Genomic DNA, 25,037 nt, shown 5'->3' with positions numbered 1-25,037 from the left:
TTGAGTATGAGCGGCATGACTTTTCTTAATGGTTTCTGGCTAATTTGACCATGAGGAACAAAACTAGGGTGCTGTCGTTTACTGAAACCCGAGCGAACATCGCTGTGTGAATGTCTCGAAAGGTAAAGGTTTTAGAGCCTAGAAACCTTCGTAGTGCATAAATAAACATGCGTATTCCGGTCATTTTGAGACCAAATTCAAGTGTCGATGACTTTCAGACGCTGAGATATGGACGAGCACGCGTGCTAAAAGGGCGTGGCAAAATCTCAATGTTGGCTCGGGTGACAGTAAACGACAGCACCCTAGTTTTGTTCCTCAGGGTCAAATTAGCCAGAAACAGTTGAGAAAAGTCATGCCGCTCATACTTCATACTCAACCTATTACCTGCTACAGTAGAAGCCTAAATACACTCTGATTAATCTAAAAAATAGTTCTAGCCTACTGTCATTTTGGTTAACTGATCTATAAGCCAGTTGTCTTCTGAAAAAAAACTGACCTGCGATCAACAGATAACATTACACTGTACTCAGACAGCCTGTACTGGCTTGTAACATTTCAAAGCAACAAACAGCAACATGAAACACAGTTTGTTTTAAATCTGAAGACCTCGAGATGGCACTAGAGCTATAGGAAATCAGGTTTAAAGGCATTTATACATTATTTTTTACTGGGTACTTTTCGGAGACATGGTTTCGAGAAAAAGATATAGACCCTAAGTGCCCTGGGTAAAAATAGATTGCGTCCAAATACGCCTCACGTGTCTGGTTAAACATCGACGAAGGGCCAACTTTTGTCCCTTCTCAAGTTATCTCTTATATATTTTAACAAGTTATCTATGTATGTTATTTATGTTGGGTGAATCACTGTCATTTGACCGTTTCCGTTGCTGACAAACCCTCTGGAGCCGGTTGGAAGAGCTTGCTGCGTGATACAGAATTCCATAATGGTTTACAGGGAAATCGGCCAAGTCTCAAGTCCAAAACGGAGAAATATCCGTATTATTTGTCTGAGTTTGGTTTTAATAGCGACAGTTATTCTAGCTGTTACACTTGGGCTTACTCTTGGTACTACTTCGTCCGGCAGTCTAAAGGAAACAATCATAAATAGATGCAACACGTATTTGAAAGACAACGGCGCAACGAGGTAATAATGACCATTTTTACTGCCATTTGATCACAGACTTACAGCATTTTACATACTAATGCCATGGTTTACTACTAACATGTAAGCTAACAAAACATTTGTGGCAAGGTAGTGTAGGCTCCCCTTTGTGTCCGGAAGTGGAACACGAGCAATTTGGATTTATTAGGTTAAGATTTTGAAGAGCGCCACTACAGATCCGATGGAGTAGATGTGACTTTGACATTGCACTGACTTGTGCTAGATATTCTGAATAGAGTTACAGATTGTAATTACAATAGAAGATTTTATTGCATGCGTGCACGCAAATGGTGACTGTAAACACCAGTAACAACTTCAAGTACAACAATGGTTGTGATGATGATTACGTGGTGATGATGTTGATATTAGTAGTATTACTATTATCATTCGTAGTAGTATTTTATTATTGTTGTTGTTGTTATTGGTGTTATAAGTAGTAGCCTAGTAGTAGTGGTAGTACATGATTGTTTCAGACGCATGTTCATACAGATATTAAAGTTGCTCACATGTGGACCATTTTCACACAAATGTGCAGCCATGGTGAAGTAATTGTCTAGTCAGATATTGGTGGTGGGGGAAATGGTTAGTCTTAACTGTAGCCTGTTTGATGAAATATTTGAAACTGAAGAGAACAGTGGACATTGTTCATGTTTACAGTCAAAATGACTGTGAGAAGATTTGGGATTCATTCACGCAAGCATTTGTGGGAAAGGATACATGTGATGTCCCTCCAGACGCTTATGACTCCCTAATACACTCAGTGTCCCAAGAGCCTGCATGTAACAGGGTAAAGATAGACCATTGTTTTTGCATCATCATTTTTTATTTCATTACTGTTACTTTTACGAATGAATATTATTATTATGAATTATGTGCTACATTCCTCTTATTAGATGTTATTCTGGAGCAAAACTAAAGAAATAGTCCACGCTTTCACGGAGAAAAGGAGTTGTTACGTGACTCTAGAGGACACTCTACTTGGCTTCCTCCTGGATGGACTCACTTGGTGTGGCAAAAATGAGAGCCAGGGTACATTAACATGTTTTGTTATTATTTATTATTATCAACAATTGTTGAACAAAAACAGCCCAGATTGTAAAACAGGTCTTACTGTGCGTGTGTGTGTGTGTGTGTGTGTGTGTGTGTGTATGTGTGCGTGCGTTCGTGTGTGTTGCTATCCTTTTTGCTTGCTTTTTTCAGAAATCTTTACCACAGAATGCTCAAGCTGGTCAGATTGTGTGAACAATCCTGTGCGCTCATTCTGGATCCAAGCTTCAGCAGCAGTGAGTGCTTTTGGCCTGTAGTCTGACAGGGTCTTTGTTCCTGTTCTCCAGTGTGGGTGAAAGTGTCCTTTCCACACCTTACATCACAGCTGAGCAAACAAGGCACTGAATCATTCCATAGCTACATGCTGTAAATATCAACAGAATCATTGTATTAAAGTAAACCCCTCTGGTAGTCTTCTCTAAGCCCTTTCTGGAAAGGCTTTTCTATAGTTCTATAGTTCTATAGTCCCCTCGCTAGCAATAGAATTTTATTAGGAAATGCATTTTTATAGAAAGTATGCATTTCTGAAAAAAAGAAAGACCATACAGACCTTTTTTTGAAAGGTTACATGAGCTCTGGCTATTACCGAGCACTTTACGAAGTACACTGCAATATAGTGCACTGCAATACAGTGCACTTACATCTGTAGTGCGTTCTGTTGCTGATTAGTGTTGTCTCAAATGGAACACTGAGGGACGCAAATGTGCAAGCCTTTTACCCATAAATCTGTGCGCCAGCTTCCTCCGGCCAACTGGAAATTTTAAACAAAGATGGCGGACCAAACTCCGCTGACGGCCGTGTTTTGTATGTAAATGTACATCTGTTGACGTTTTCTCGCTTAGATTTTTTTAAAGTTACCGAGAAATAGACATTGTACTATCAGATAACACAGTTATTGTAACCAGCAATAATGGTTGAAGTGATTTGCGAGGCATCAGTCAGCCAACCTTCCAAACTGAAAAGCTGCCGAAGGGCTCCTCCTCTTCCGCTACGTAGCCAAGATGGCGCCCGTTTAGGGCGAGTAGTGTCCATCGTTTTACACTGCATTTTTTTTACCGTTTGCAGTGCGCCATCCGGGTACTTTCAGTGCCCTCAATTCTGCTGGTTCTGTCAGTGTGAACGCCCTAAGCACTGAAAGTCAGTGTTCGAAGTGCACAAGTGCGCGGTATGAGACAGAGCTATGGTCTTTCAGGCAGAATAGTTAAGGAAGGCGCACTAAATCTTGCTCCTGGGCGTGTATATACTGTGGTATGAAAAGCATTTTTTATGACATCCAGTCAAGGGACCCTCTTGCAATGTAATGTGTCCAAGAACTCCATGGCCTTAGCCACCATTAAATGCTGTTATTTCATGCCAATACATACTGTGGAATTGTTCAGTACTGAAAAAAAACCTCACGATTGTTCTCCACAGTTTGCAGCATCTGCATGTGGTGATGTCTCTGTCATGCTGAATGGAGCCATAGATATGCCTTTTAATCCAACAAGGTATAAAGTATTAATGGTCCATTACTATCTGTTATGATCTGTCTATTGCTGTTGATACTATGTATTCTACAGGACTGTCATTGCTAATGTGATATTCAAGTAATGTTGGATTAAAAATGCTAAAATGTTTTAATGCTTTAAAGAGGCAATAAGCAAGCTAGCTAACAGCCTACAGACTTGCCTTATGGACACCAACAACAGCGCCCCTGGCACTGATACAGGCATGTGACAAATGTGTGACATACAATGAGGTTTCTGACCTGGGACACAGAATTACACAGTCAATAGTTTGGCCAGCTTGAGGAAGCAAAAGGTTATCTCTCCTTCACACATACTAGCAAATGTATTACGTGATACTCACTGACAAAACATACTTCAAAATGGTGGCGGGAAAAAACCCTGAATGCTTTGAAGATACAGTGTGTAGGAGTAAGTGGCATCTAGTGGTGAGGTTGCTGAATTGCAACCAACTGAACACCCCTTCCTTTAAAGTAACACTATGCAACAATTTTACACTTTTTGAGATATGGTTTTACAGGCAACTAGTTTGAAGGACAGATAAACACCTGTGTCATACCCACTAGCCATCCAGGATATGCCCTATGTAGTTCTGTGTAACGGGCTGGTACACCCTGCAAAAATGGAAGAAAAGCTTTCACACGCATGACATTGCCAGCTTAACTGCCAAAAGGCACCAGTTAGTGTGTTGGCAAGCTTCTATCAGTGTCAGCTGGGCTGTTGGTGGTCTTTGCAATGTTTTTGCATACCTTTTAGGTAGTTAGCTTACTAGTTTTGGAACAGAACTCTGTATTGCTGCTTTAACAAGCGCGTACGAGAACCTATGGTGGCAGGCAAATGTCACAAAATGGCAAGTATGTAAAATAAGTTTTTATTACCTGAATCTTGCAAGGTAGGGCTCTCTTTTATATGGACAAGGGGGCAGGGGGAGTAGACATGTTCCACATGTATAAGGTCCCAGAATGACCCACAAATAATGATGAATACACTACATTAAAACCTAAACCTTCCATTTTGAATGAATTATGACTGTTTTCGTAGCAAAACATTTACTTTACTCTTTTGTAGCATTTTTGCTTCTGTAGAAGTCAAGAATTTCAACTCTTCCATCATGAAGAGCTTGACAGTCTTGCTTGTCACCAAAGAAGGAGACGTGTAAGTTCTTCATGTATTTTTCCTCATTTGGTGTCTGTATCTGTCCCTTTGCTACAGTGTTTCAGGCAGTGTTTGAGTGCTGTGTGGATAACTTGTGTGGGAGTTTGTACTGTTATATTCTCCCTGTACAGTCTCTTAAGCTATATCATACAAAAACTTAGACCTGAGGTCATTCATTCCAGAGGAATATATGGAAAGCATATTGTACTGGACCTATATGTATTTTGACAACATTATATCTATCTGAATGATCCTGTAATTGTAACTACTTTTCTGTCACTTTATCACCAGGAAAACCTGTGAGAGTGATGCATCACTGAAAGATCTGCAAAACCAGCTGGACCCTAAATTGAAATATCAGTGCAAAATTGTTCCACAGTGAGTTCAAATCTTTTGTTTTATTTGCATCATTGTTTTATTGTTTTGTTTGTTTGCTTACTCTCTCTCTCTCTCTAGGTCAACAATTCAGACCTGCATCTCTCAACCACAGATCGCTTGTGATGATTGCTGGTGACTTCAGTTCAGTCAACACACGGTTTACGCAGAAGCCTATCCACTGCCTGTCCAAAAGCCTGCTGTGTTCATCTCCTAATATCCTCCAAATATATGCTCGGACCCCAATGAGTAAAGTGTGCTGCTTTGACATAGCAGTGAAGAACCCCAATGGGATATGTTTCCATAGTTTTAGTTTGTAACAGAGAGACACAGAGATACAAAGAACAGGGCAGTGATACCTTTATTAATGTGATTCATCATTTGGGGAAGTCAGGACAGGGATTAATGTGTGGTGTCAGAGGAAGACTGTATACTTAATATCACTTCAACTAGACTTGAGGACCAGAATGATACTTCACTATAAAACTTTGGAAATGTGAAAAAGAGCATTTTAAACTGCTTGAACTTGCTTATTTCTAATTTGCCTAAACTCTAAATAATCTACAGGGGGCATAGGTAGCCGTGCTATACTGCAAACTGAATTGCTTTTTGTGTTTTTGAAGAGACACTGCAAGTCCATGGTCAAACCATGGGCTAAGACATTTTTGTATTCTTATTTTTCCTAACAGGGGCATGCTTGTTAACAATGGCATTAAACAGATTACGAAAGAAATTACACGCATCAAATACAGAGGGGATCAGACTACCTCTCGACCATTTGACATTGTTCAGATCATATTAAAATGCTTGACGCTAGCTTGCAAGCCTAGGAGACACTTAAAATGACTAAAGATGGATCAAGTAACTGAATTTAATGAAATATTCATGGTTCAAACATATTCAGATTCCATGATGGCAAATGTTCTAGTCTTGGGCCAATATGTCGATCAGAAGGTTCTTCACCACAATGTAACTAAAAATATTCAAAGATGAGAGCTGGAACATCAAAAGAAAGATCTCATGTCCGGCAGAGTTTGATGCAAAAATGGTTTATTGACCAGTAAAACACCAACAGCAAATGGTGTATTTTGTGAGAGGCAGCACAAAAGCCCACTAGTGAAAAATCCTGTACTCTCTCTTTCCACATACGTAACTGGACTACAGTTTCCTCTTTGTGAATCGGTTGTATGTATATGTCCGTTATAGTGTAGTAGTCCACATAACTGGACACTGCGCTGATGTAATGCAATGTGATCACATTAAATCAAACCCTTGAACTTACGTCCATGTGATTGGCTGAAATTATAAGAGACATCTGATTGGCTGCAGCCCTTTTGAAAAAAATGCATTTGTGAATCAAGCCACGTCAGGAAAGTCTAGTAAATCCACCCAAAATGCAGCAATGTTCACACATGGCAAGCGGTTTGTAAATGCATCTTCATCTGTAAATAAATGTAACAGTCTGACATTTATTTTTGAAACTCAAAATATATATGTAAATCATGTGACATTTATTTGTGATTCTGACTCCATAGTTTGGTACTGACGTTCCTGAAAGTTACACTGATTTTTGGACTTTTGAACATATTTACTTAAAAATTCAATTCATATAGCGCCAAAAAAATGAAATTGTCTCAAGGCACTTTACAGAGCCCAGGGCATGAACCCCCCTGGAGCAAGCACAATGGTGACAGGTTCAAGGCAAAACTCCCTGTTAATAGGAAGAAACCTTGAGCAGAACCTTGGCTCACAGGTCAAGGCCCCTCTGCGATGCAGCCATGACAGAGAGAGAGAGAGAGTGCCGCCTCTACCCTTCCTGATTAAAGATGTAGAGGTGAAGCAAAAATCTGTCTCAGCTTGTGGACTAAAATGCACTCTGTTTCGATGGTGACATGAAGATACGTGACAACATTTTTCAAGTACAGGTTTTTGATTTACATATGAAATCTATAACTAGTGTTTTTTTTTCCCCTTCACATTTAAAATAAGTGGGGTGTAGGGGTTCACCTATGTGGGGAGGGGGGTGAGAACAGAGGACAAAGGGTGATAGCAGGAAAGAGGCTATCTGGGGGGGAAGGGGTTCACATGCTAATTGTTCAGGTCTCAGTGAGACAGACAGAGTATACATCCATGGGTATGAGTTACACATATAAATTATACAAAATAACAGTAGAATAGCTATTTTGCTGTTCCATCAAGTGAGAAAAGAAAAAAAGGGGAAACAGAAGACAATAAAAATGGGTTACAGTAAAATCTTCCCCCTCCAGAAATTCCTTAAATGAGCCCCCAATCTTTCCAAAGGTGTTATATTTCCATTTAACTACATGTGTAAGTTTCTCAAGGGTAAGGCATTGTAGTAGTCCCTCAATCCAATTTCGTTTGCTCGGACAGAATATGACCATCTTCTTCCTGCTATTGTTAAGTGTACAGTTTGCTTGGAAACACCCAAAAAGACAAAGTTTATGACATAGTGGAAGTTGTTCATTGATGAAAATAGATAGAGTTGAAATTATCTCTTTCCAGAATTCTTGAATGAATGTAGATTCCCAGAGGCAATGAAACAAGCTACCTTCATGTATACCACATTTAACACAAGCATCCTGTGTATTGGGGTAAATGTGATCCAGTAGCTGAAATTCAAAACACTGTTAATGACTTAAGAATATATTAATCAAGTGCCTTGTATTAATAATTACCTTGTATGAACCATGTGCTTATGTAAACAGGAACATGGCCTTCTGTGTGCGTGTAACTTAGATTATTAGGTGCCACTTAGTCTGCATATGTGCAAGAGCATGTTTGGACCAGAGGTGATAAGGAGGGTCGAACTGTGCTTCTTTCGACCTTGTGTACATCTTTGCATGAAAGGAAGCATAGTAAGATCACCTCGGACGTCAGAGGCCCACCACGTGGTTATCTCTGCTGACAAATTGTTTTGGCGGGAGGGTTAAAAGGTTTAGTCAAGAAATGAAGGAGATGCAAAATTAGAGAAAATCTTTTTATTGTTTTAACCACAATGTAAAGTGAATCCTAGATATCCATTCAGGTTTGAGTTCAGGGCCTGAAAAGACAAGACAAAATGAGAAAAGCAAGACTTTCTCCCACATGAAACACAGAATTTGAGAGCAAAAGTGACCGTATACCTCCATGGCAAAGATCAACTGTGGGCACATTATCCTTTCCTGAAGAGAAAGAAACACATTAGAATTCAAACACTCACTTAAAAAGAGAAAAATATAAATAAAATACTTACCTTGTAGTCTACAGTTTGGTCAGTCTGGGCTTAATGCCCAGGGAAACTGGGGACTGGAGCAGGCTGAGCAGCACCATCACTTGGAGGAAAGTCCAATGGGATGTAGGTGGTTTGGGAAAAGACCCTTTTTCCACGCACGTAACGATTGAAGGATTTAACCACACAGTGACGTGCGGTGAGGTTCGTGGCTGGTGAGGCACTGACTCTTTCAGAGTCAAATTTACAAATACATAAACCCAATAGAGTATCTAAGATCACCATTCAATTGGCAGCTTTCACATTGACTACTGGTTGTTTTTCATATCAGCATTCTTTACAGACACATAGGTAAGGTGCATACAGTAGGCAGCTGCTATCTTGTGATGAACTCATGTGTAAATATTATGCACTCATGAATATGAACTCTTTCTTACGAAGTTGCACAAGCACCCTGAGGGTTTCTACCTTTTCCCATTATAATTTTAAGAGTTAAATCGAGGAGACTATAACATCAGCTAGATAACCAGCTATCGTTTCATTAAATGTAACTCTTCCGATTAACTCGTAAGGTTATTAAGTGTATTTAGCTAGCTAATTAGCTAACGTAGCAACTGGATAACCATTGCAACCAGGAAACACAACTTACCTACAATTTAAGTTTAATTTCTCAAAATCAGCTCACCAATAAAAAGCAGTCTTGGGTTCAAAGTGATCACAACCACTTGTGTGGTGTTAAATGGCTTCACATAGACATAAAACAATCCCAAGAGAAATAATGGGAAATCAACGGAGCTGCCGCTGTAAGTTCAAAATCAAATTTATTCTTGAGGTTCCAAACATGTTCAAAGCAATTTGGCTTTGAATGTGAGAAGTCGATCTTCTGTCCCGTCGCTTGAAGCATACCTTTTAGCTCCGGCATTGGTCTCCCATTATTAATAATTTCACGTTTGGACTGAAAGTCCAGTTTTGAGCACTGCTTCAGCTTAGCAATAAAATCTTCCATTTTCGCCGTCAAGGTCAAGTAGAAGTGTAGAAGAAGAGCAATGTTCCCCAGCATAACCCCGACAGGTGCGCTCTTGCACGCCCCCTTCATTGAGGCAGAGGTACTGTGTACCTCACCTACATGATTTTTCAATGCGTTTTGAGCTCAGCTCAAAGGTTCTACGCATGCGCACGCATGCGCAAAACCCAGTTTGGAGCGATTGCGCAATCCTAGGTGAGGCACTGCCTCACTAGCTCCCATAGACAATACATGGTGCCTCACCTGACCGCACGTCCCTTGTTTTCTCCCGTCTATTTGAATAGGACATGCGCAAATTCAGCGATTTTGATTATAAAAATGCTCGAAATGATTGGAATCATGCAGAAATTACACCTATACCACAGATTAGTAGAGAAATATGAATATTTATTTTATATATATATTTATTTATTTTTACTTTTCAAGATGACAGGTGAGGCTCTGCCTCCCCTGCCGCCTATAACCGCACGTCCTTGTAACCACGTAGCGCGTTTGAAAACCTGATGGCTCTGTGATCACAAGGTAGCGCTCTTGCCCAGATGACTTTACTGTAAAGGCAGATCCAAGGCAACCTGCAGAATACACGGTTTAGACCAGGTGACTGATAGGAAAAGATGCACCTAAAGACAAACAATTGAACATGCCAAGAGTCATAACCAACTTCAATGGTTTGAATCAGAATCAAAGACCAAGAAGTAGCACTCTCCTCACCACAGCTACAGCAACACCCCAGCTTTGACTCCCAGACAACCAAGCTGGTCTTTTATAGGCACAGCTCCTCTGTCTGAATTATAATTAACCAACTGGCTTCAGCTGATTGCAATTGCTGTGTGTGTGGTCAGGTGTGAACTTCCATTCAACACTGTGCCAGCCCATTCACACGTTTGTGTTGAAATGCGTTGATCCGTCAACTGCCCCAAATGTAGTGATTTGAAAAAAAAAATTGTGATCAGCTTCAGCCAATCCAGCCAATTTCAGTGATGCGGCAGCAACTCACATAAATGAGAAAAGCATAAATGACTTAAAAGAACACACACAATGATGTAGGTAAACAGAGAACCAAAGATATATATATATTATTGTTGTTTAGGGGGTATGTAGGGTTGTCCATTATGTCGAGCAGCTTGCGCAACATCCTTCTCTCCACAACCAACTCAGTTCAGTCCCCAGCACAGAGCCAGTCTTCTTTATCATTCTGTTGAGTGTCTTACAGTCTCTGGCTCTGAGGTCGCTGCCCCAACAGATGGCTGTAACTTCTTGCAGCAAGCATTGAATGACCTAAGCTTCCTCAAAAAGTAGAGTCTGCTCTGTCGACATGATACCAGTGGCGTAGTTAGGTCCGATAGTCTGCTGAAGAAAGAAACTGTACTGGTTTCCCAGTACGCCGGTTGCCCAGCACAAACATTTCTCTCTTTCTCTCTTTATTTCTTCCTTCTCCATTCTATCCCTTGCTTTCTGTTGAATAAGTGAAAAAACATTATTATCTTGTATACTCACCTTATTAGTTTTGAATATGAATAGATATAAACCTACCTCTCTGTATTTGAGAGATTTGTTTGTAATAAACTATATATGATTTGTCTGTTATAAACTTGGTGCAGCCATACTGTAAAGATCAGGCACACATTAGGCTGGTTTGGCCTTTTGACCACCAGAGGGTGCTCTTCACTTACATCAGCATCCATAAGCACTCTCATTGGAGCATTTCCTGAAGATGTGCAGATGTGAATATTCATTTGATTGATGGTTAATATAACCGAATAACATTGACAGCAGTTGACAGCAGGTTTTTTTTAAATACATACCAGTAACCAGTAGAGATGGCATTGAGAACATCTCGAAAAGCAAAAAACTGCACATAACCAAGACATTTGTGCAACTGGAGGAAGACAGAGCACAGCAGACCTCTTTTCACCTTTGGACACACACATTGCCAGCATCATGGTGATAAAGGTCTCTCTGATATCACTGAACATGGAGACAGTGACACTGTACCCACAGAACAAGCTGGACCATCGAACATCCATATTGTCGGCAAAAGAAACAAACCACTGTGTTTGCAAACCCTAATATTTTTTATATTTTGTACTGGCAACATATAGTGGTATTTGACTGGCGAATATAACGCATCCTCCGTGCCGTTTGGCTACCCAACAGTTAAGGCACAAAGTGTTGTCAATTTTGACGTTGTATTCGTTTGACGTTGCATTCTATTGACGTTGCATTCCTTTGACGTGTCTGCATTACCATGTTCCACGTCTATGACTTTGTTTTTAATGTTTTGTTGGACAATGTAGTAACTTGTGTCTTTTGTTTGGAGTTTTCGACAGGTGTCTCCATACAGAAGTTGTCCATATTCTTCATTCTGTCAAACTGCGTAAAGATTCTTAACTCGGGGGTTCCTTGTGAAATCCCACTTTTAGCTGAGACGTTGTCTAGAAGAGGGAAAAGACCATTGAAGTATTAAGAATTACGCACTGTAGATGTGTACCATAATGTATGGCTAAACAGTCTTATTACTTCTCAAGTGTAATTTATGGTATGGAAAAAAACTCCGTTTACCTGCTTAGTTCTTTTTCAGAGGTGAATCGTGATTTGGTCCCGGATGTAACCAAGATGAGTTTAAAGTACTAGCTGTTATGGGCTGAATAACTACTAGGAAATATTTTTCCTGAAGACATTTCTGCGCCTAATGCTTTTTGCTTCTTTTTTAGATGGATGGTGATTCTCACCCGAATGTTTCCTTTGTGTTTCACTCTTTGATGATATTTTATCATTGCTAAGAATAATTAGTGATGGCAATTCGTTGTTAACTTCGCTTCTGCGTCTCAAGTGTTTGGTTATATTCCTTACAAACGTTTGGACGTGCCAAGACCACCAAAGATTTTGTTTGTTCTGGCAACATATAGTGGTATTTGACTGGCTAATATAACGCATCCTTCGTGACAGAATAAAGTTGTCCTGTGCAGCCAGCCTCTTGAACAGGAAGAGGCCAGTTCTGCGATATTCTTCAGACATGAATATGAGTCAAATGCATGTCATAGCTACACATTAATTGGGTTTAATTAAATGATAAATAAATAAATTGATTGATTGAGGATCCTTGTTTATAGTTGCCTTGACTCAGAAGACCTATATTAACTTGACTGGCATTGAAACATTATTGAAAAAATATTGGCGATTAGGTTTGATTCACGTATTAAGATTGCAAGGGAAAGCACTGGTTTAGGACATGTTTACGCTGCGTGGATGTCAGTTTAAAAGTCCGTCAGTGGCATTGCAGGTGGGGTACTTCGCCTGTAATGGTAGAGATTGTGTTTATGTTTTTATGCATAGTGCACACAAACAGAAAGACGCACGTAAACACTCAGTTCGTTTTCTTACTTGAAATGCATTTCATCAATTTGAATGTGTTGTTGTGAATTAAACAAGCCTTTAATGAAACATATCATATTGAACATTAATTGGCAAGCTCTGATGAAACCGGGTTTTTTAATACAGAAATATGCCATTGCAAATTGTTTTCATTGCATGTCTTACAACACTGGGAGAAATGCTTAGCAATGATTATTTTTTAAAATATATATATATATAAATAAGTCTAAATTTAGCAAACTCTGGATTTGAAAATTAAATTAAAAGAAATACACATTACAGTTGACATACAAATAGTGTTTTTCTTTTAAACTCAAAGTTGCCCTTCGACAAACAAAACGTCATTTGACAACTCAAACAATAGTTTACCTTCTCCAAATAACCAAAGCTAACATTAACACCGTAAGTGGTTAGCCTACTAGCGCTAGCTAGCTTAATTCCAGATAAGAATGCCCACAACCTTACACTAGCCCGAAACCCTCTCCAAACCCCACACGTAGCAGGCCTAGTTCGTTGCCTGTGTAAGTTGTGAAACTAGATAAGAAACTAAAACTGGCCGCTTCTCTCCGTGGAGCAAGGCCTAACCCAACCAGAATTAAACATATATTTTACAACCAATCAGAACTCACTGACATTACTGGTTTCTATGCAGACAAGGACTGAAGCGGTTGGATGAATTCTAAACAATAGTTTCCTCAATTCACAGGAATCATAGAAAACGTATCCACTACGCATTGAAAACAATAAACACATAACTCTTCAACCATGTACCCTTACAATTATAGATACAGAGGTTTCAGTATATTCATACATTATTAAATGAAAAATTATTTAAACTGTTAATTTAAATGTTACATACGTTAAAAGGGGAAGTGGAAAGAGGAAGTTTCAGAAACGGTCGGCTTGCTGCGTGATAGAGGATTCCATAATGGTTAAGAGAAATAACTTGATATGTCTGAGTGTGGTTTCATAGCCCCAGTTATCCTAGCTGTTATACTTGGACTTATTCTTTGGCCCGACAGTCTACAGGAAAAAATCAAGAAGAGATGTGAAACGTATTTGGAAAAGCACGGCCTACCGAGGTAATAATGACCATTTAAACTGCCATTTGATCACAGACTTACAACATTTTACATACTAATGACATGGTTTATGAGTAACATGCAAGCTAGGGAAACATTTGCAAGGTAGTGTAGGCTCAATAGGTATTGTAATTAAGATTTTATTGCATGCGTGCACACAAATGGTGACTGTAAACACCAGTACAGCAATGATTGCTATGATGATTACGTGGTAATGATGGTGATGTTATTATTACAATTATTATTAGTAGTAGAAGTAGTAGTAGTAGTATTTCATTATTATCATTATTATTATTATTATTGTTGTTGTTATTAGTAGTTGTCTAGTAGTAGCAGTAGTAGTAGTAGCCTAGTAGTAGTGGTAGTGCATGATTGTTTCAGACACATGTTCATAAAGATATTAAACTTTCTCAAATGTGCATGAAATCTTTTCATTGCAAATTATTTCTGAATTGCTCATGAAGAGCAGATAGACAGATGGAAGGCAACCCATCTAATAGGAAGCGATTAGTGAATCCAGCAATGGGTGAATCCAGCTGTAACCTACTGCTGGGTGTTTTAAATGATGCACTCCTGTTGGCTACATGTGAGTGTATGTGTACAAACTGCATGAGAGAGTGAAAGGGATAACCTGTGCTTTGGACCATTTTCACACCAATGTGCAGCCATGGTGAAGTAATTGTCTAGCCAGATATTGGTGGTGGGGGAAATGGTTAGTCTTAACTGTAGCCTGTTTGATGAAATATTTGAAACTGAAGAGAACAGTGGGCATTGTTCATGTTTACAGTCAAAATGACTGTGAGAAGATTTGGGATTCATTCAGACAAGCATTTGTGGAAAAGGATCCATGTGAAGTCCCTCCAGACGCTTATGACTCCCTAATACACACCGTGTCCCAAGTGTCCCAAGAGCCAACATGTAACAGGGTAAAGAAAGACTATTGTTTTTGCATCATAGTTTTTCATTTCATTACTTTTACTTTTACGAAAGAATATGCATTATGTGGTACATTCCTCTCATTAGATGATGTTCTGGAGCAAAACTAAAGAAAAAGTCCATGAGTTTGCGAAGAAATGTTCTTATGTGACTCTCGAGGACTTTCTACTTGGCTTCCTCCTGGATAATCTCACTTGGTGTGGCAAAAGTGGGAGCCAAGGTACATTAACATTAACGTTAAAATTGTTATTATTTATTATTATTAACAATTGTTGAACAAAAACAACACAGGTTGTAGAACAGGTCTTACTGTGTGTGTGTGTGTGTGTGTGTGTGTGTGTGTGTGTGTGTTTGTGTGTGTGTGTGTGTGTGTTGCTATCCTTTTTGCTTGCTTTTTTCAGAAACCTTTACCACAGGATGCCCAAGCTGGTCAGATTGTGTGAACAATCCTGTGCGCTCATTCTGGATCCAAGCTTCAGCAGCAGTGAGTGCTTTTGGCCTGTAGTCTGACAGGGTCTTTGATCCTGTTCTCCAGTGTGGGTGAAAGTGTCCTTTCCACACCTTACATCACAGCTGAGCAAACAAGGCACTGAATCATTCCATAGCTACATGCCATAGATATCAACTGACTAGTATCATTGTATTAAAGTAAACCCCTCTGGTAGTCTTCTTTAAAGGCGATATATGCTTTTAAGACTGCGTTGCTTCGACAGACTCGTGAACATTTATAGTAAAATACGTCTGAGGCGATTTGCAAGGTGTCTGAGCCAGCTATCTAATGTTAGCATGCCCATGCCCACAAGGTAAACAGCGATGGGTTGGACCAATCACAGCCCTGCAGCTTGCATAGCCTTGTCGGATAGTCACAAGATTTGGGAGACGCACGTAAGAGGTGCTCGGAGGGGGTCCACAACGCTCTTAAGCCCTTTCTGGAAAGGCTTTTCTGTAGTCCCCTCGTTAGCAATAGAACTTTGTTAGGAATTGCATTTTTATACAAAGAAAACCTTCTGAAAAAATGAAAGACCTTACAGACCTTTTATTGAAAGGTTACATGGTCTTTAAGGCAGAATAGTTAAGGAAGGCACTCTAAATCTTGCTCCTGGGCGCTGGTAGAAACCCAGTGTCTTCATTGTGGTTGATACTGTGGTATAAAACAGCATTATTTATAACATCCTGTAACATGCAGTCAAGTGACCCTCTTGCAGTGTGCTGTGTCCAAGAACTCTATGGCCTTTGCCACCATTAAAAGCTGTTATTTCATGCCAATATATACTGTGGAATTGTTCAGTACTGAAAAAAACCTCATGCTTGTTCTCCACAGTTTGCAGCATCTGCATGTGGTGATGCCTTTGTCATGCTGGATGGAGCCATAGATATGCCTTATAATCCAGACAGGTATGCAGTATGAATGGCCTATTACTATATGTTATTATCTGTCTATTGCTTTTGACAACACAGACTCTACAGGACTCTTATTACTAATGTGATATTCAAGTAGGATGATGTTGGATTCAAAATGCATGAAATGTTATTGGACTTAATTGCTATTGGACAAGCTAAACATTTACTTTACTCTTTTGTAGCACTTTTGCTTCTGTAGAAGTCAAGCATTTCAACTCATCCATCATGAAGAGCTTGACCGTCTTGCTTGTCACCAAAGAAGGAGACACGTAAGTTCTTCATGTATTTTTCCTCATTTGGTGTCTGTATCTGTTCCTTTGCTACAGCATTTCAGGCAGTGTTTGAGTGCTGTGTGGATAACTTGTGGGGGAGTTTGGACTGTTATATTCTCCCTGTACAGTCTCTTAAGCTATATCATACGGAAACTTAGACCTGAGGTCATTCATTCCAGAAGAATTTATGAAAAACATATTGTACTTGACCTATATGTATTGTGATAACATTATGTCTCTCTGAATGTTCTTGTAATTGTAACTACTTTTTTCTGTCACTTTATCACCAGGAAAACCTGTGAGAGTGATGAATCACTGAAACATCTGCAAACCGACCTGGGCTCTAACTTGAAATATCAGTGCAAAGTCGTTCCACAGTGAGTTCAAATCTTTTGTTTGATTTGCATGGTTGTTTTATTGATTTGTTTGTTTGATTGATTACTCTCTCTCTGTCTTTCTCTCTCTCTCTGAATACTCCAGGTCACAACTTCAGACTTGCATTGTTGATTAGTGGCGACTTCAGTTCAGTCAACACGTGGTTCACGCAGAAGCCTATCCACTGCCTGTCCAAAAGCCTGCCGTGTTCATTTCCTTATATCCTCCAAATATACTGTATGCTCGAGAGAAAAATGTGCTGCTTTGACGTAGCAGTGAAGAACCCCGATGAGAAAAGTGTGCTGCTTTGACATAGCAGTGAAGAACCCCAATGAGATATGTTTCCATAGTTTTAGTTTGTAACAGAGACAGTGAGAGATAGAGATACAAAGAACAGGGCAGTGATACTTTATTAATGTGATTCGTCATTTGGGGAAGTCAGGACAGGGATTAATGTGTGGTGTCAGAGGAAGTCTGTACACTAAATATCACTTCAACTAGACTTGAGAACCAGAATGATACTTCACTATAAGACTTTGGACATGTGAATTCTGTTGTCTATTCTATTGCAGTCAGGATTACTACTAAAGGATGATTTGCATAAGATTTCACCAGTATGGATTTATCTTTATGTATTTTTTTTACAATAAAGCTTAACAGCCACGAGGGACTGGTAAGCACCGTGTTGTATTTGTTCTATTATCCACCACCAAACCAACAAAACAAGTGCAGCAGCAGCAAGGGAACATCAATACAGGAATATGAATGGAACAGCGGTGGACCGCAGTCAAGACAAGGGTTAGGAGAATATTGGTCAACTGAAGAAACCGCTGCATGTGTCATTGAGAATGTCCATAATAGAGTCCTTGAAAGCTGACTTTGACAGAGGATACATTTTTCTACTTAGAAGTTATTTTGCAGATGGTTCCAGTCTTTGGCTGCAGCAGCTTGGAATGACGACAGACCAAACACAGTATTTGTTTTGGGAACCTGCACCAAAAGAAGATGAGCAGCATGGGTGTTCTAGAATCAAGCCCTGAGGTTCACCCTTAGTGACACGTTCTACCGTTATTAGTGACAGAGAGGGGCTGAGACAGGATGTGCTCTCATTTAACACGTTCTACCCTGAGTGACAGAGAGGGGCTGAGACAGGATGTGCTCTCATTTAACACGTTCTACCGTTATTAGTGACAGAGAGGGGCTGAGACAGGATGTGCTCTCATTTAACACGTTCTACCCTGAGTGACAGAGAGGGGCTGAGACAGGATGTGCTCTCATTTAACACGTTCTACCCTGAGTGACAGAGGGGCTGAGACAGGATGTGCTCTCATTTAACACGTTCTACCGTTATTAGTGTCAGAGAGGGGCTGAGACAGGATGTGCTCTCATTTAACACGTTCTACCGTTATTAGTGTCAGAGAGGGGCTGAGACAGGATGTGCTCTCATTTAACACGTTCTACCCTGAGTGACAGAGAGAGACTGAGACAGGATGTGCTCTCATTTAACACGTTCTACCGTTATTAGTGTCAGAGAGGGGCTGAGACAGGTCGTGCTCTCATTTAACAGGTTCTATCGTTCAGTGAGGCAGTTCCATGAGAGGTCTGGGAGAACCACGCCAATGAACAATCAGAGACTCCAATGCTACCCAGCCTTCCAAGAGTGTGGCATTTTCTTTATTTCTAATTTGCCTAAATGCTAAATAATCTACAGGGAACTTAGATAACTGGAGTATCAAAAGAAAGATCTCAAGTCTGGTAGAGGTTGATGCAAAAATGGTTGATTGGCCAGTAAAACACCACCGGCAAAGCCAGAGCACATCCCAGGATTGCACTGAATCTTTACAGTCTTTGTTCTCTCCTTTATACACAGCGAGGCTCCTCCTCATCTGGTTAGAACATCCCTGGGCCCTTCCCATAGGCTGTACCCATTTTAGTTAATGGGGAGGGCCTCCTCATCTGAAAACAATCCTATCATATTTTGACACATCCTGCACCTGATTCTGAGCTAATGGTGTATATTGTGAGAGGCAGCACAAAAGCCCACTAGTGAAAAATCCTGTACTTTTCGCCAGGCCTGTTATTTTTCCTCATTATTTCCTGATCCATTTCAGAGTGGATTTTTGAAAAGTTTATTGATAATTAGTGCTGTCAGTTTAACGCGGTATTAACGGCGTTAACGCAAACCCATTTTAACGGCGTTAATTTTTTTATCGCGATTTATTTTCATTTTATTTTTTTAGATTAACATTCTTTTTGGCCTCGCAAACTGTGTAGTTGGCTAACGGTACGGTTTGAGTGAATGGTGAGCGCGATACGGCGAAATGGATGATAAAAAGCTTCTGAATGGAAAGTTTACTTTTAAAAGTTGTGTTGTGCAAAAGAAGCAAGCTTCACTGTTGTCTGGAAATGTCAACAGGCAGCTGGCTGAAAGCAAAGAAGTAGTAGGCTTCTAATACCTAACTAGTAGTGAGTTAGGTAGCAGTTAGGTCAGCAACCTAACTGTTACGGTTCAATGTTTCTGAAATAAGAGGCCTGACTGCTATGACTGCTATGCCAGCAAACTTGAAAAAAAGAAAATATTAAGCCATGGTTTAACTGCACTATAGGCTGAGTCCTTGTTTACCTGAAATGTGCACTTTATAATTTTATTTTGTACCGCCCTGTTTGGCAATATTGGTTTTCAATCAAATAAAACATTTGCATAAAGCAAGCCAATCAACTTTTCCATGTTGATAAGGGCATTAAAATAAAAATAAAATGATGGAAAAAATTAATAAACGAAGGAACATTTAGAATAGATAAAAATGTGCGATTAATCGCGATTCATTTTGAGTTAACTATGACATAAATGCGATTAATCGCGATTCAATATTTGAATCGTTTCACAGCACTATTGATAATATAATAGAACCTCGGCTCACAAGTCAAGGCCCCTCTGCTTGGACTGGCCTGGTGGAGAGGAAGAGATAGAAAAAGAAGAAATACCCAGATCATTGATCCGAATCTTTCTTCACTTTCCAGGACTCTAATGATTCTCCAATGTATGAAGAACCCCAAACAATACTCCTGCCTCACCTGTTCAGACAGCCTCTTGAACAGGAAGAGGCCAGTTCTGTGATATTCCTCAGCATTGAATATGAGACAAATACATGTCATAGCTACACATTAGTTGGGTGTAATTAAATTATCAATACATAAATTGATTGATTGATTGTGGATCCTTGTTTATAGTTGATTTGATTAAGAAGACCTACATTAACTTGACTGGTACTGAAACATTATTGAAAAAATATTGGCGATTAGGTTTGATTCACGTATTAAGATTGCAAGGGAAAGCACTGGTTTAGGACATGTTTACGCTGTGTGGATGTCAGTTTAAAAGTCCGTCTTGAGCATTGACAGGTTTATCTGGGGTGCTTCGCCTGTAATGGTAGAGATTGTGTATATGTTTTTATGCATAGTGCACACAAACAGAAAGACACACATAAACAAACAGTTCATTATCTTACTTGAATGCATTACAACATGTGTTTTAACAAAGATAAACAAGCCTTTAATGAAACATTGAATATGAATTGGCAAGCTCTGATGAAACCGGGTTATTCAATAGAAGAAATATGCCATTGCAAATTGTTTTTATTGCATGCCTTACAACACTGGGAGAAATGCTTTGCAATGAAAATATATGGGCCATCCAGATGAAGCCTAAATACAACCTAAATAATCTAAAACATAATAGTTCTACTGTCATTTTGGTTAACTGATCTATAAGCCAGTTGTTTTCTGAACAAAACTGACCTGCGATCAGCAGATAACATTACACTGAACTCAGACAGCCTGTAGCCTACTCCTGGGTCACAGTCCTCTCGTAAATATAAAACGAGAGCCCAACCTTTGTAGCTTCTCAAGTTATCTCTTCTATACTGTATGTGTAGCGCTCACAACCCCCTATTAACTGAAGTGTTAAGGGAGAATAGCTATTGGGTAATTAACTAAATCTTCAGTCGGTCCCTGAATTATGAATTTAACGACGCTAGGGATAACGACTATTTACATAGAAAGGAATTCCTACATTCAAAGTAGCAGTTGCAGTATGAATATAAACAAAACCGATTTCTTTCTCAATGAAATTATATTATTTGTTACAAAAACAAATACATAAATAAATCTACATTCAGCCAACTTTGGATTTAAAATTAAATTAAAAGAGATACAGTTACACATTACAGTTGACATACAAAGTGTCTTTTTCTAGTCAAAGTTGCATTCTCTCTTTTTTCCGTTTTTTTTTTCTAAAACCCTCGTCATCCCCCAGGTCTTACCCAACCAAAATTAAACATATATTTTACAACCAATCAGAACCTACTGACATACCTGATTTCTAGGCAGACAAGGACTGAAGAGGTTGGATTCATTCTAAACAGTTTCCTGTATAATTCACAGGAATAAAAGAAAACGTATCCACTGAAAACATTAAACACATAAACTCTTCAACCACGTGCACTTACTGTTATATATACAAATGTTTCAGCTATATTATAAAATGAAAAATTAAGTTAATTTAAATGTTACATATGTTATCAGGGGAAGAAGGAAGAGGACGTTTCAGAAACGGTCGGCTTGCTGGGTGATACTGAATTCATAATGGTTAACAAGAGAAATATCGTCATTGGGGTTTTAATAGCCACAGTTATCCTAGCTGTTACACTTGTGTTTTATTTTGGTATTAAGGAGTCCCGCAGTCTAAAGGCAACAATCATGAGGAAATGCAAAACGTATTTGAAAGAGAACGGCGCAACAAGGTAACAATGACCAATTAAACTGCAATTTGATCACAGATTTACAACTTTTTACATACTAATGACATGGTTTACTAATAACATGCAAGCTAGCGGAAAAAAAAAGAAAAATTTGTGGCAAGGTAGTGTAGGCTATAGAAGATTGTATTGCATGTATGCACACATATGGTGACTGTAAACACCAGTACAACAATGATTGTGATGATGATTATGTGGTGATGATGATGGAGGACTATCAGTATTTGTCTGAGTGTGACTAAATTAATACCCATAGTTAGCTTAATTGTTTACCTGCTTACTCAAGAGTGTACTACTTCGTCCGGCAGTCTAAAGGCAAGAATCATAAATAAGTGCAAACATTTTACAAAGAACGGCGCACCGAGGTAATAATGACCATTTTAACTGCTAATGACATGGCTTACTAGTAACATGTGAGCTAGCAAAACATTTGTGCCATTACGTGGTGATGATGGTGATATTATTAGGATTCCTCCGTCAGGAGGAAACCTATTGTTATTGTAGGTTTTCTTATTATTATGTTTGTACCATGGGAGTCAATGGCAGCCCCTAGAACCGTATGGTAACTTTTTCTGAAATTTGGCACACTCATTAAGGACAGTCCCTTCTTTACTCACACCAAGTTCAATTCCCTGTCGAAGCGTCCTTTAGCAAGACACTTCTTTCTTTTCTTCTTTCCCTTCTTCACTCTTCTTTCCTTCTTTTACTCTTCTTTCCAAAATTGTGAAGAATATACATTTTCCCCTGGTTTCGCAATCTTTGGAGGAATCCGCATCGCTGCTTGCAGCTATATTTATTATTATTAGTAGTAGTAGTAGTATTTTTGTTATTATTATTACCGTTGTTGTTGTTGTTTTTGTTGTTGTTGTTATTAGTAGTAGTGGTTGTAGTAGTGGTAGTACATGATTGTTTCAGACACATGTCAATAAAAATATTAATGTTGTTCAAATGTGCATGAAATCCTTGTGTCATTTTCATTGCAAATTATTTCTGAATTGCTTATGAAGAGCAAATGGATAGATGGAAGGCAACCCATCTAATAGGAAGCAATTAGTGAATCCAGCAATGGGTGAATCCAGTTGTAACCTACTGCTGGGTGTTTTAAATGATGCACTCCTGTTGGCTACATGTGAGTGTATGTGTACAAACTGCATGAGAGTGTGAAAGGGATAACCTGTGCTTTGGACCTTTTTCACACCAATGTGCAGCCATGGTGAAGTAATTGTCTAGTCAGATATTGGTCGTGGGGGAAATGGTTAGTCTACCTAACTGTAGCTATTAACTGTAAATATTTGAAACCGAAGAGAACAGTGGGTATTCTTCATGCTTTCAGTCAAAAGGACTGTGAGAAGATTTGGGATTCATTCACGCAAGCATTTGTGGGAAAGGATCCATGTGAAGTCCCTCCAGACGCTTATGACTCCCTAATACACACCGTGTCCCAAGTGTCCCAAGAGCCAGCATGTAACAAGGTAGACAAACCATTTTTGCATCATAGTTTTTCATTTAATTACTTTTACTTTTATGAATGAATATGCATTATGTGCTACATTCCTCTTATTAGAGGATGTTCTGGAGCAGAACTGAAGAAGAAGCCCATACTTTCGCGACAAAATGTTCTTACCTGACTCTAGAGGACACTCTACCTGGCTTCCTCCTTCATGAAGTTGAAGTTAGATGGTGTGGAAAAAAGGAGAGCCAAGGTACATTAACATGTTTTGTTATTACAGTGCATTAAATGCCCTGTATTGTTATTCCTTCGTTTCTTATACTTCTTCTTCTTATTCTTTGTACCAACTTCTGCGCTTAATTCAGCTTGAACCGCTTAACGTAGAAACTTCATTCGAAATTTGTCGCGTAGGTCTTGTAAAGGACACATTTTTCTAAACTTTATACTTTTTAAAATATTAAAGAAAAACGAATACAATTTCTCCCATTGACTTACATTGGGCCATTATGACATCATAATAGGGTCATTAAACTGGCTTGCACCTGTGCTTCACTGACACCTGCGCCAAGGTTCCAAGGCTCCTCTTCTCTGTCCCTCTCCATTCAACTGTATAACTAGGAATATTAAGACACCTTCCATACTCTACTTTTTTTTCTCTCCATCTCTCCATCTTTCTCTCTATTCCTCTCAGTCTACTTTCTCTCACACTCCATCTCTCTGCTTCACTACATTTTTCTCTCCTTCTTTTAATATTTTCCCTCTTCACTCTCTCTTTATCTCATTATCCATAGCCACCCCTGTTCACTCTTCTATTATTTCTTCTTTCAATTACTCTGTCCATCAATTCCTATACTTTTTTCATCTTTTTTGTCAGCTTTCTTTGACTTAACAGTCCTCTATCCTCCCTTCCATTTCCTTTACTTCCTCCATTCCATGTCTATATCTTCCACTTTATCCATCGATCATTCTAACATCTCCTTCCTCCAGTCCATTATTGTTCCTATTTTCACCCATTCCCTCACTCTGTAGAACCTCCATCCACTTGTTTTTTTCTATCCCTCTCCAACTCCTCTTTCTCACACTCTCTGCTTCACTCCATTTTCTCTCCTTCTTTCAGTATTTTCCTTCTTCACTCTCTCTTTAATATCTTTATCCATAGCCACTCCTGTTCACTCTTCTTTCCTTTCTTCCTTCACTCTTCTTTCTTTTCTTCTTCCTTTCTTAACTTTTGCATTTCATGCACTGGTATTTCTTTCAGGAAATGCATAGTCTAGTTATGTATTATTGTTAACAATGGTTGTAACAAAAACAACACAGGTTGTAAAACAGGTCTTACTCTGTGTGTGTGTGTGTGTGCGTGTGCGCGTGTGCGTGTGTGTGTGTGTGTGTGTGTGTGTGTGTGTGTGTGAGAGAGAGAGAGAGAGAGAGAGAGAGAGAGAATGTTTGGGTGTGGGCATGGTGGCACATGCTTTGTATGTCTCTCTCTCTCTGTATGTGCTATTCCTAGCCAGCTGTAAGGTAGCTGCTATCCTTTTTTTCAGAAATCTGTACCACAGGATGCCCAAACCGGACAGTTTGTTTGACCAATCCTGTGGAGTCATTCTGGAACCGATCTTCAGCAGAAGTGAGTGCTTTTGGCCTGTAGTCTGACAGGGTCTTTGTTCCTGTTCTCCAGTGTGGGTGAAAGTGTCCTTTCCACACCTTACATCACAGCTGAGCAAACAAGGCACTGAATCATTCCATAACTACATGCTGTAAATATCATCTGACCAGAATTATTGTATTCAAGTAAACCTCCTCTGGTAGTCTTCTCTAAGCCCTTCCTAGAAAGGC

General features: G+C 39.3%; 2 protein-coding genes across 4 annotated transcripts in view; both read left to right on the top strand.

The window, feature by feature from the left end:
• Positions 1–337: 337 nt before the first annotated feature.
• LOC105894086 (ADP-ribosyl cyclase/cyclic ADP-ribose hydrolase 1) overlaps positions 338–25,037 on the top strand; it is a 29,421-nt gene continuing 4,721 nt past the window's right edge. Inside the window, exons 1-8 of one of the 3 annotated variants that reach the window (XM_031583604.2) lie at positions 346–1,143; positions 1,819–1,948; positions 2,055–2,190; positions 2,362–2,444; positions 3,622–3,695; positions 4,782–4,868; positions 5,160–5,246; positions 5,325–6,748. In XM_031583604.2, the coding sequence (XP_031439464.1) occupies positions 944–1,143; positions 1,819–1,948; positions 2,055–2,190; positions 2,362–2,444; positions 3,622–3,695; positions 4,782–4,868; positions 5,160–5,246; positions 5,325–5,382 (855 nt within the window). In that variant the 5' untranslated portion in view covers positions 346–943 and the 3' untranslated portion in view covers positions 5,383–6,748. Of the gene's footprint in view, positions 1,144–1,818; positions 1,949–2,054; positions 2,191–2,361; positions 2,445–3,621; positions 3,696–4,781; positions 4,869–5,159; positions 5,247–5,324; positions 6,749–25,037 lie in introns of those variants that run through there. The other 2 variants (XM_031583606.2, XM_031583605.2) reach the window with 2 other exon arrangements.
• Positions 13,693–17,131, top strand: LOC105900065 (ADP-ribosyl cyclase/cyclic ADP-ribose hydrolase 1-like). The gene is made up of 8 exons (XM_031583607.2): positions 13,693–13,953; positions 14,741–14,879; positions 14,977–15,109; positions 15,291–15,373; positions 16,211–16,284; positions 16,473–16,559; positions 16,853–16,939; positions 17,043–17,131. The coding sequence occupies exons 1-8, from the start codon at positions 13,823–13,825 to the stop codon at positions 17,071–17,073; spliced, it is 765 nt and encodes a 254-aa protein (XP_031439467.1). The 5' UTR covers positions 13,693–13,822; the 3' UTR covers positions 17,074–17,131.

This window comes from Clupea harengus, chromosome 17 (genome assembly GCF_900700415.2).
Source record: "Clupea harengus chromosome 17, Ch_v2.0.2, whole genome shotgun sequence".
NCBI lineage: Eukaryota > Metazoa > Chordata > Actinopteri > Clupeiformes > Clupeidae > Clupea > Clupea harengus.
This window is presented reverse-complemented; position numbering and strand designations above follow the sequence as displayed.

Excerpts from the sequence above, each read along its gene's own strand:
- LOC105900065 (XM_031583607.2), top strand. The coding sequence starts at position 13,823 with ATGTCTGAGTGTGGTTTCATAGCCCCAGTTATCCTAGCTGTTATACTT. Across the intron at positions 13,954-14,740 it reads GAAAAGCACGGCCTACCGAG|TCAAAATGACTGTGAGAAGA; the intron begins GTAATAATGACC and ends TCATGTTTACAG. Across the intron at positions 16,560-16,852 it reads GTCACCAAAGAAGGAGACAC|GAAAACCTGTGAGAGTGATG; the intron begins GTAAGTTCTTCA and ends CTTTATCACCAG.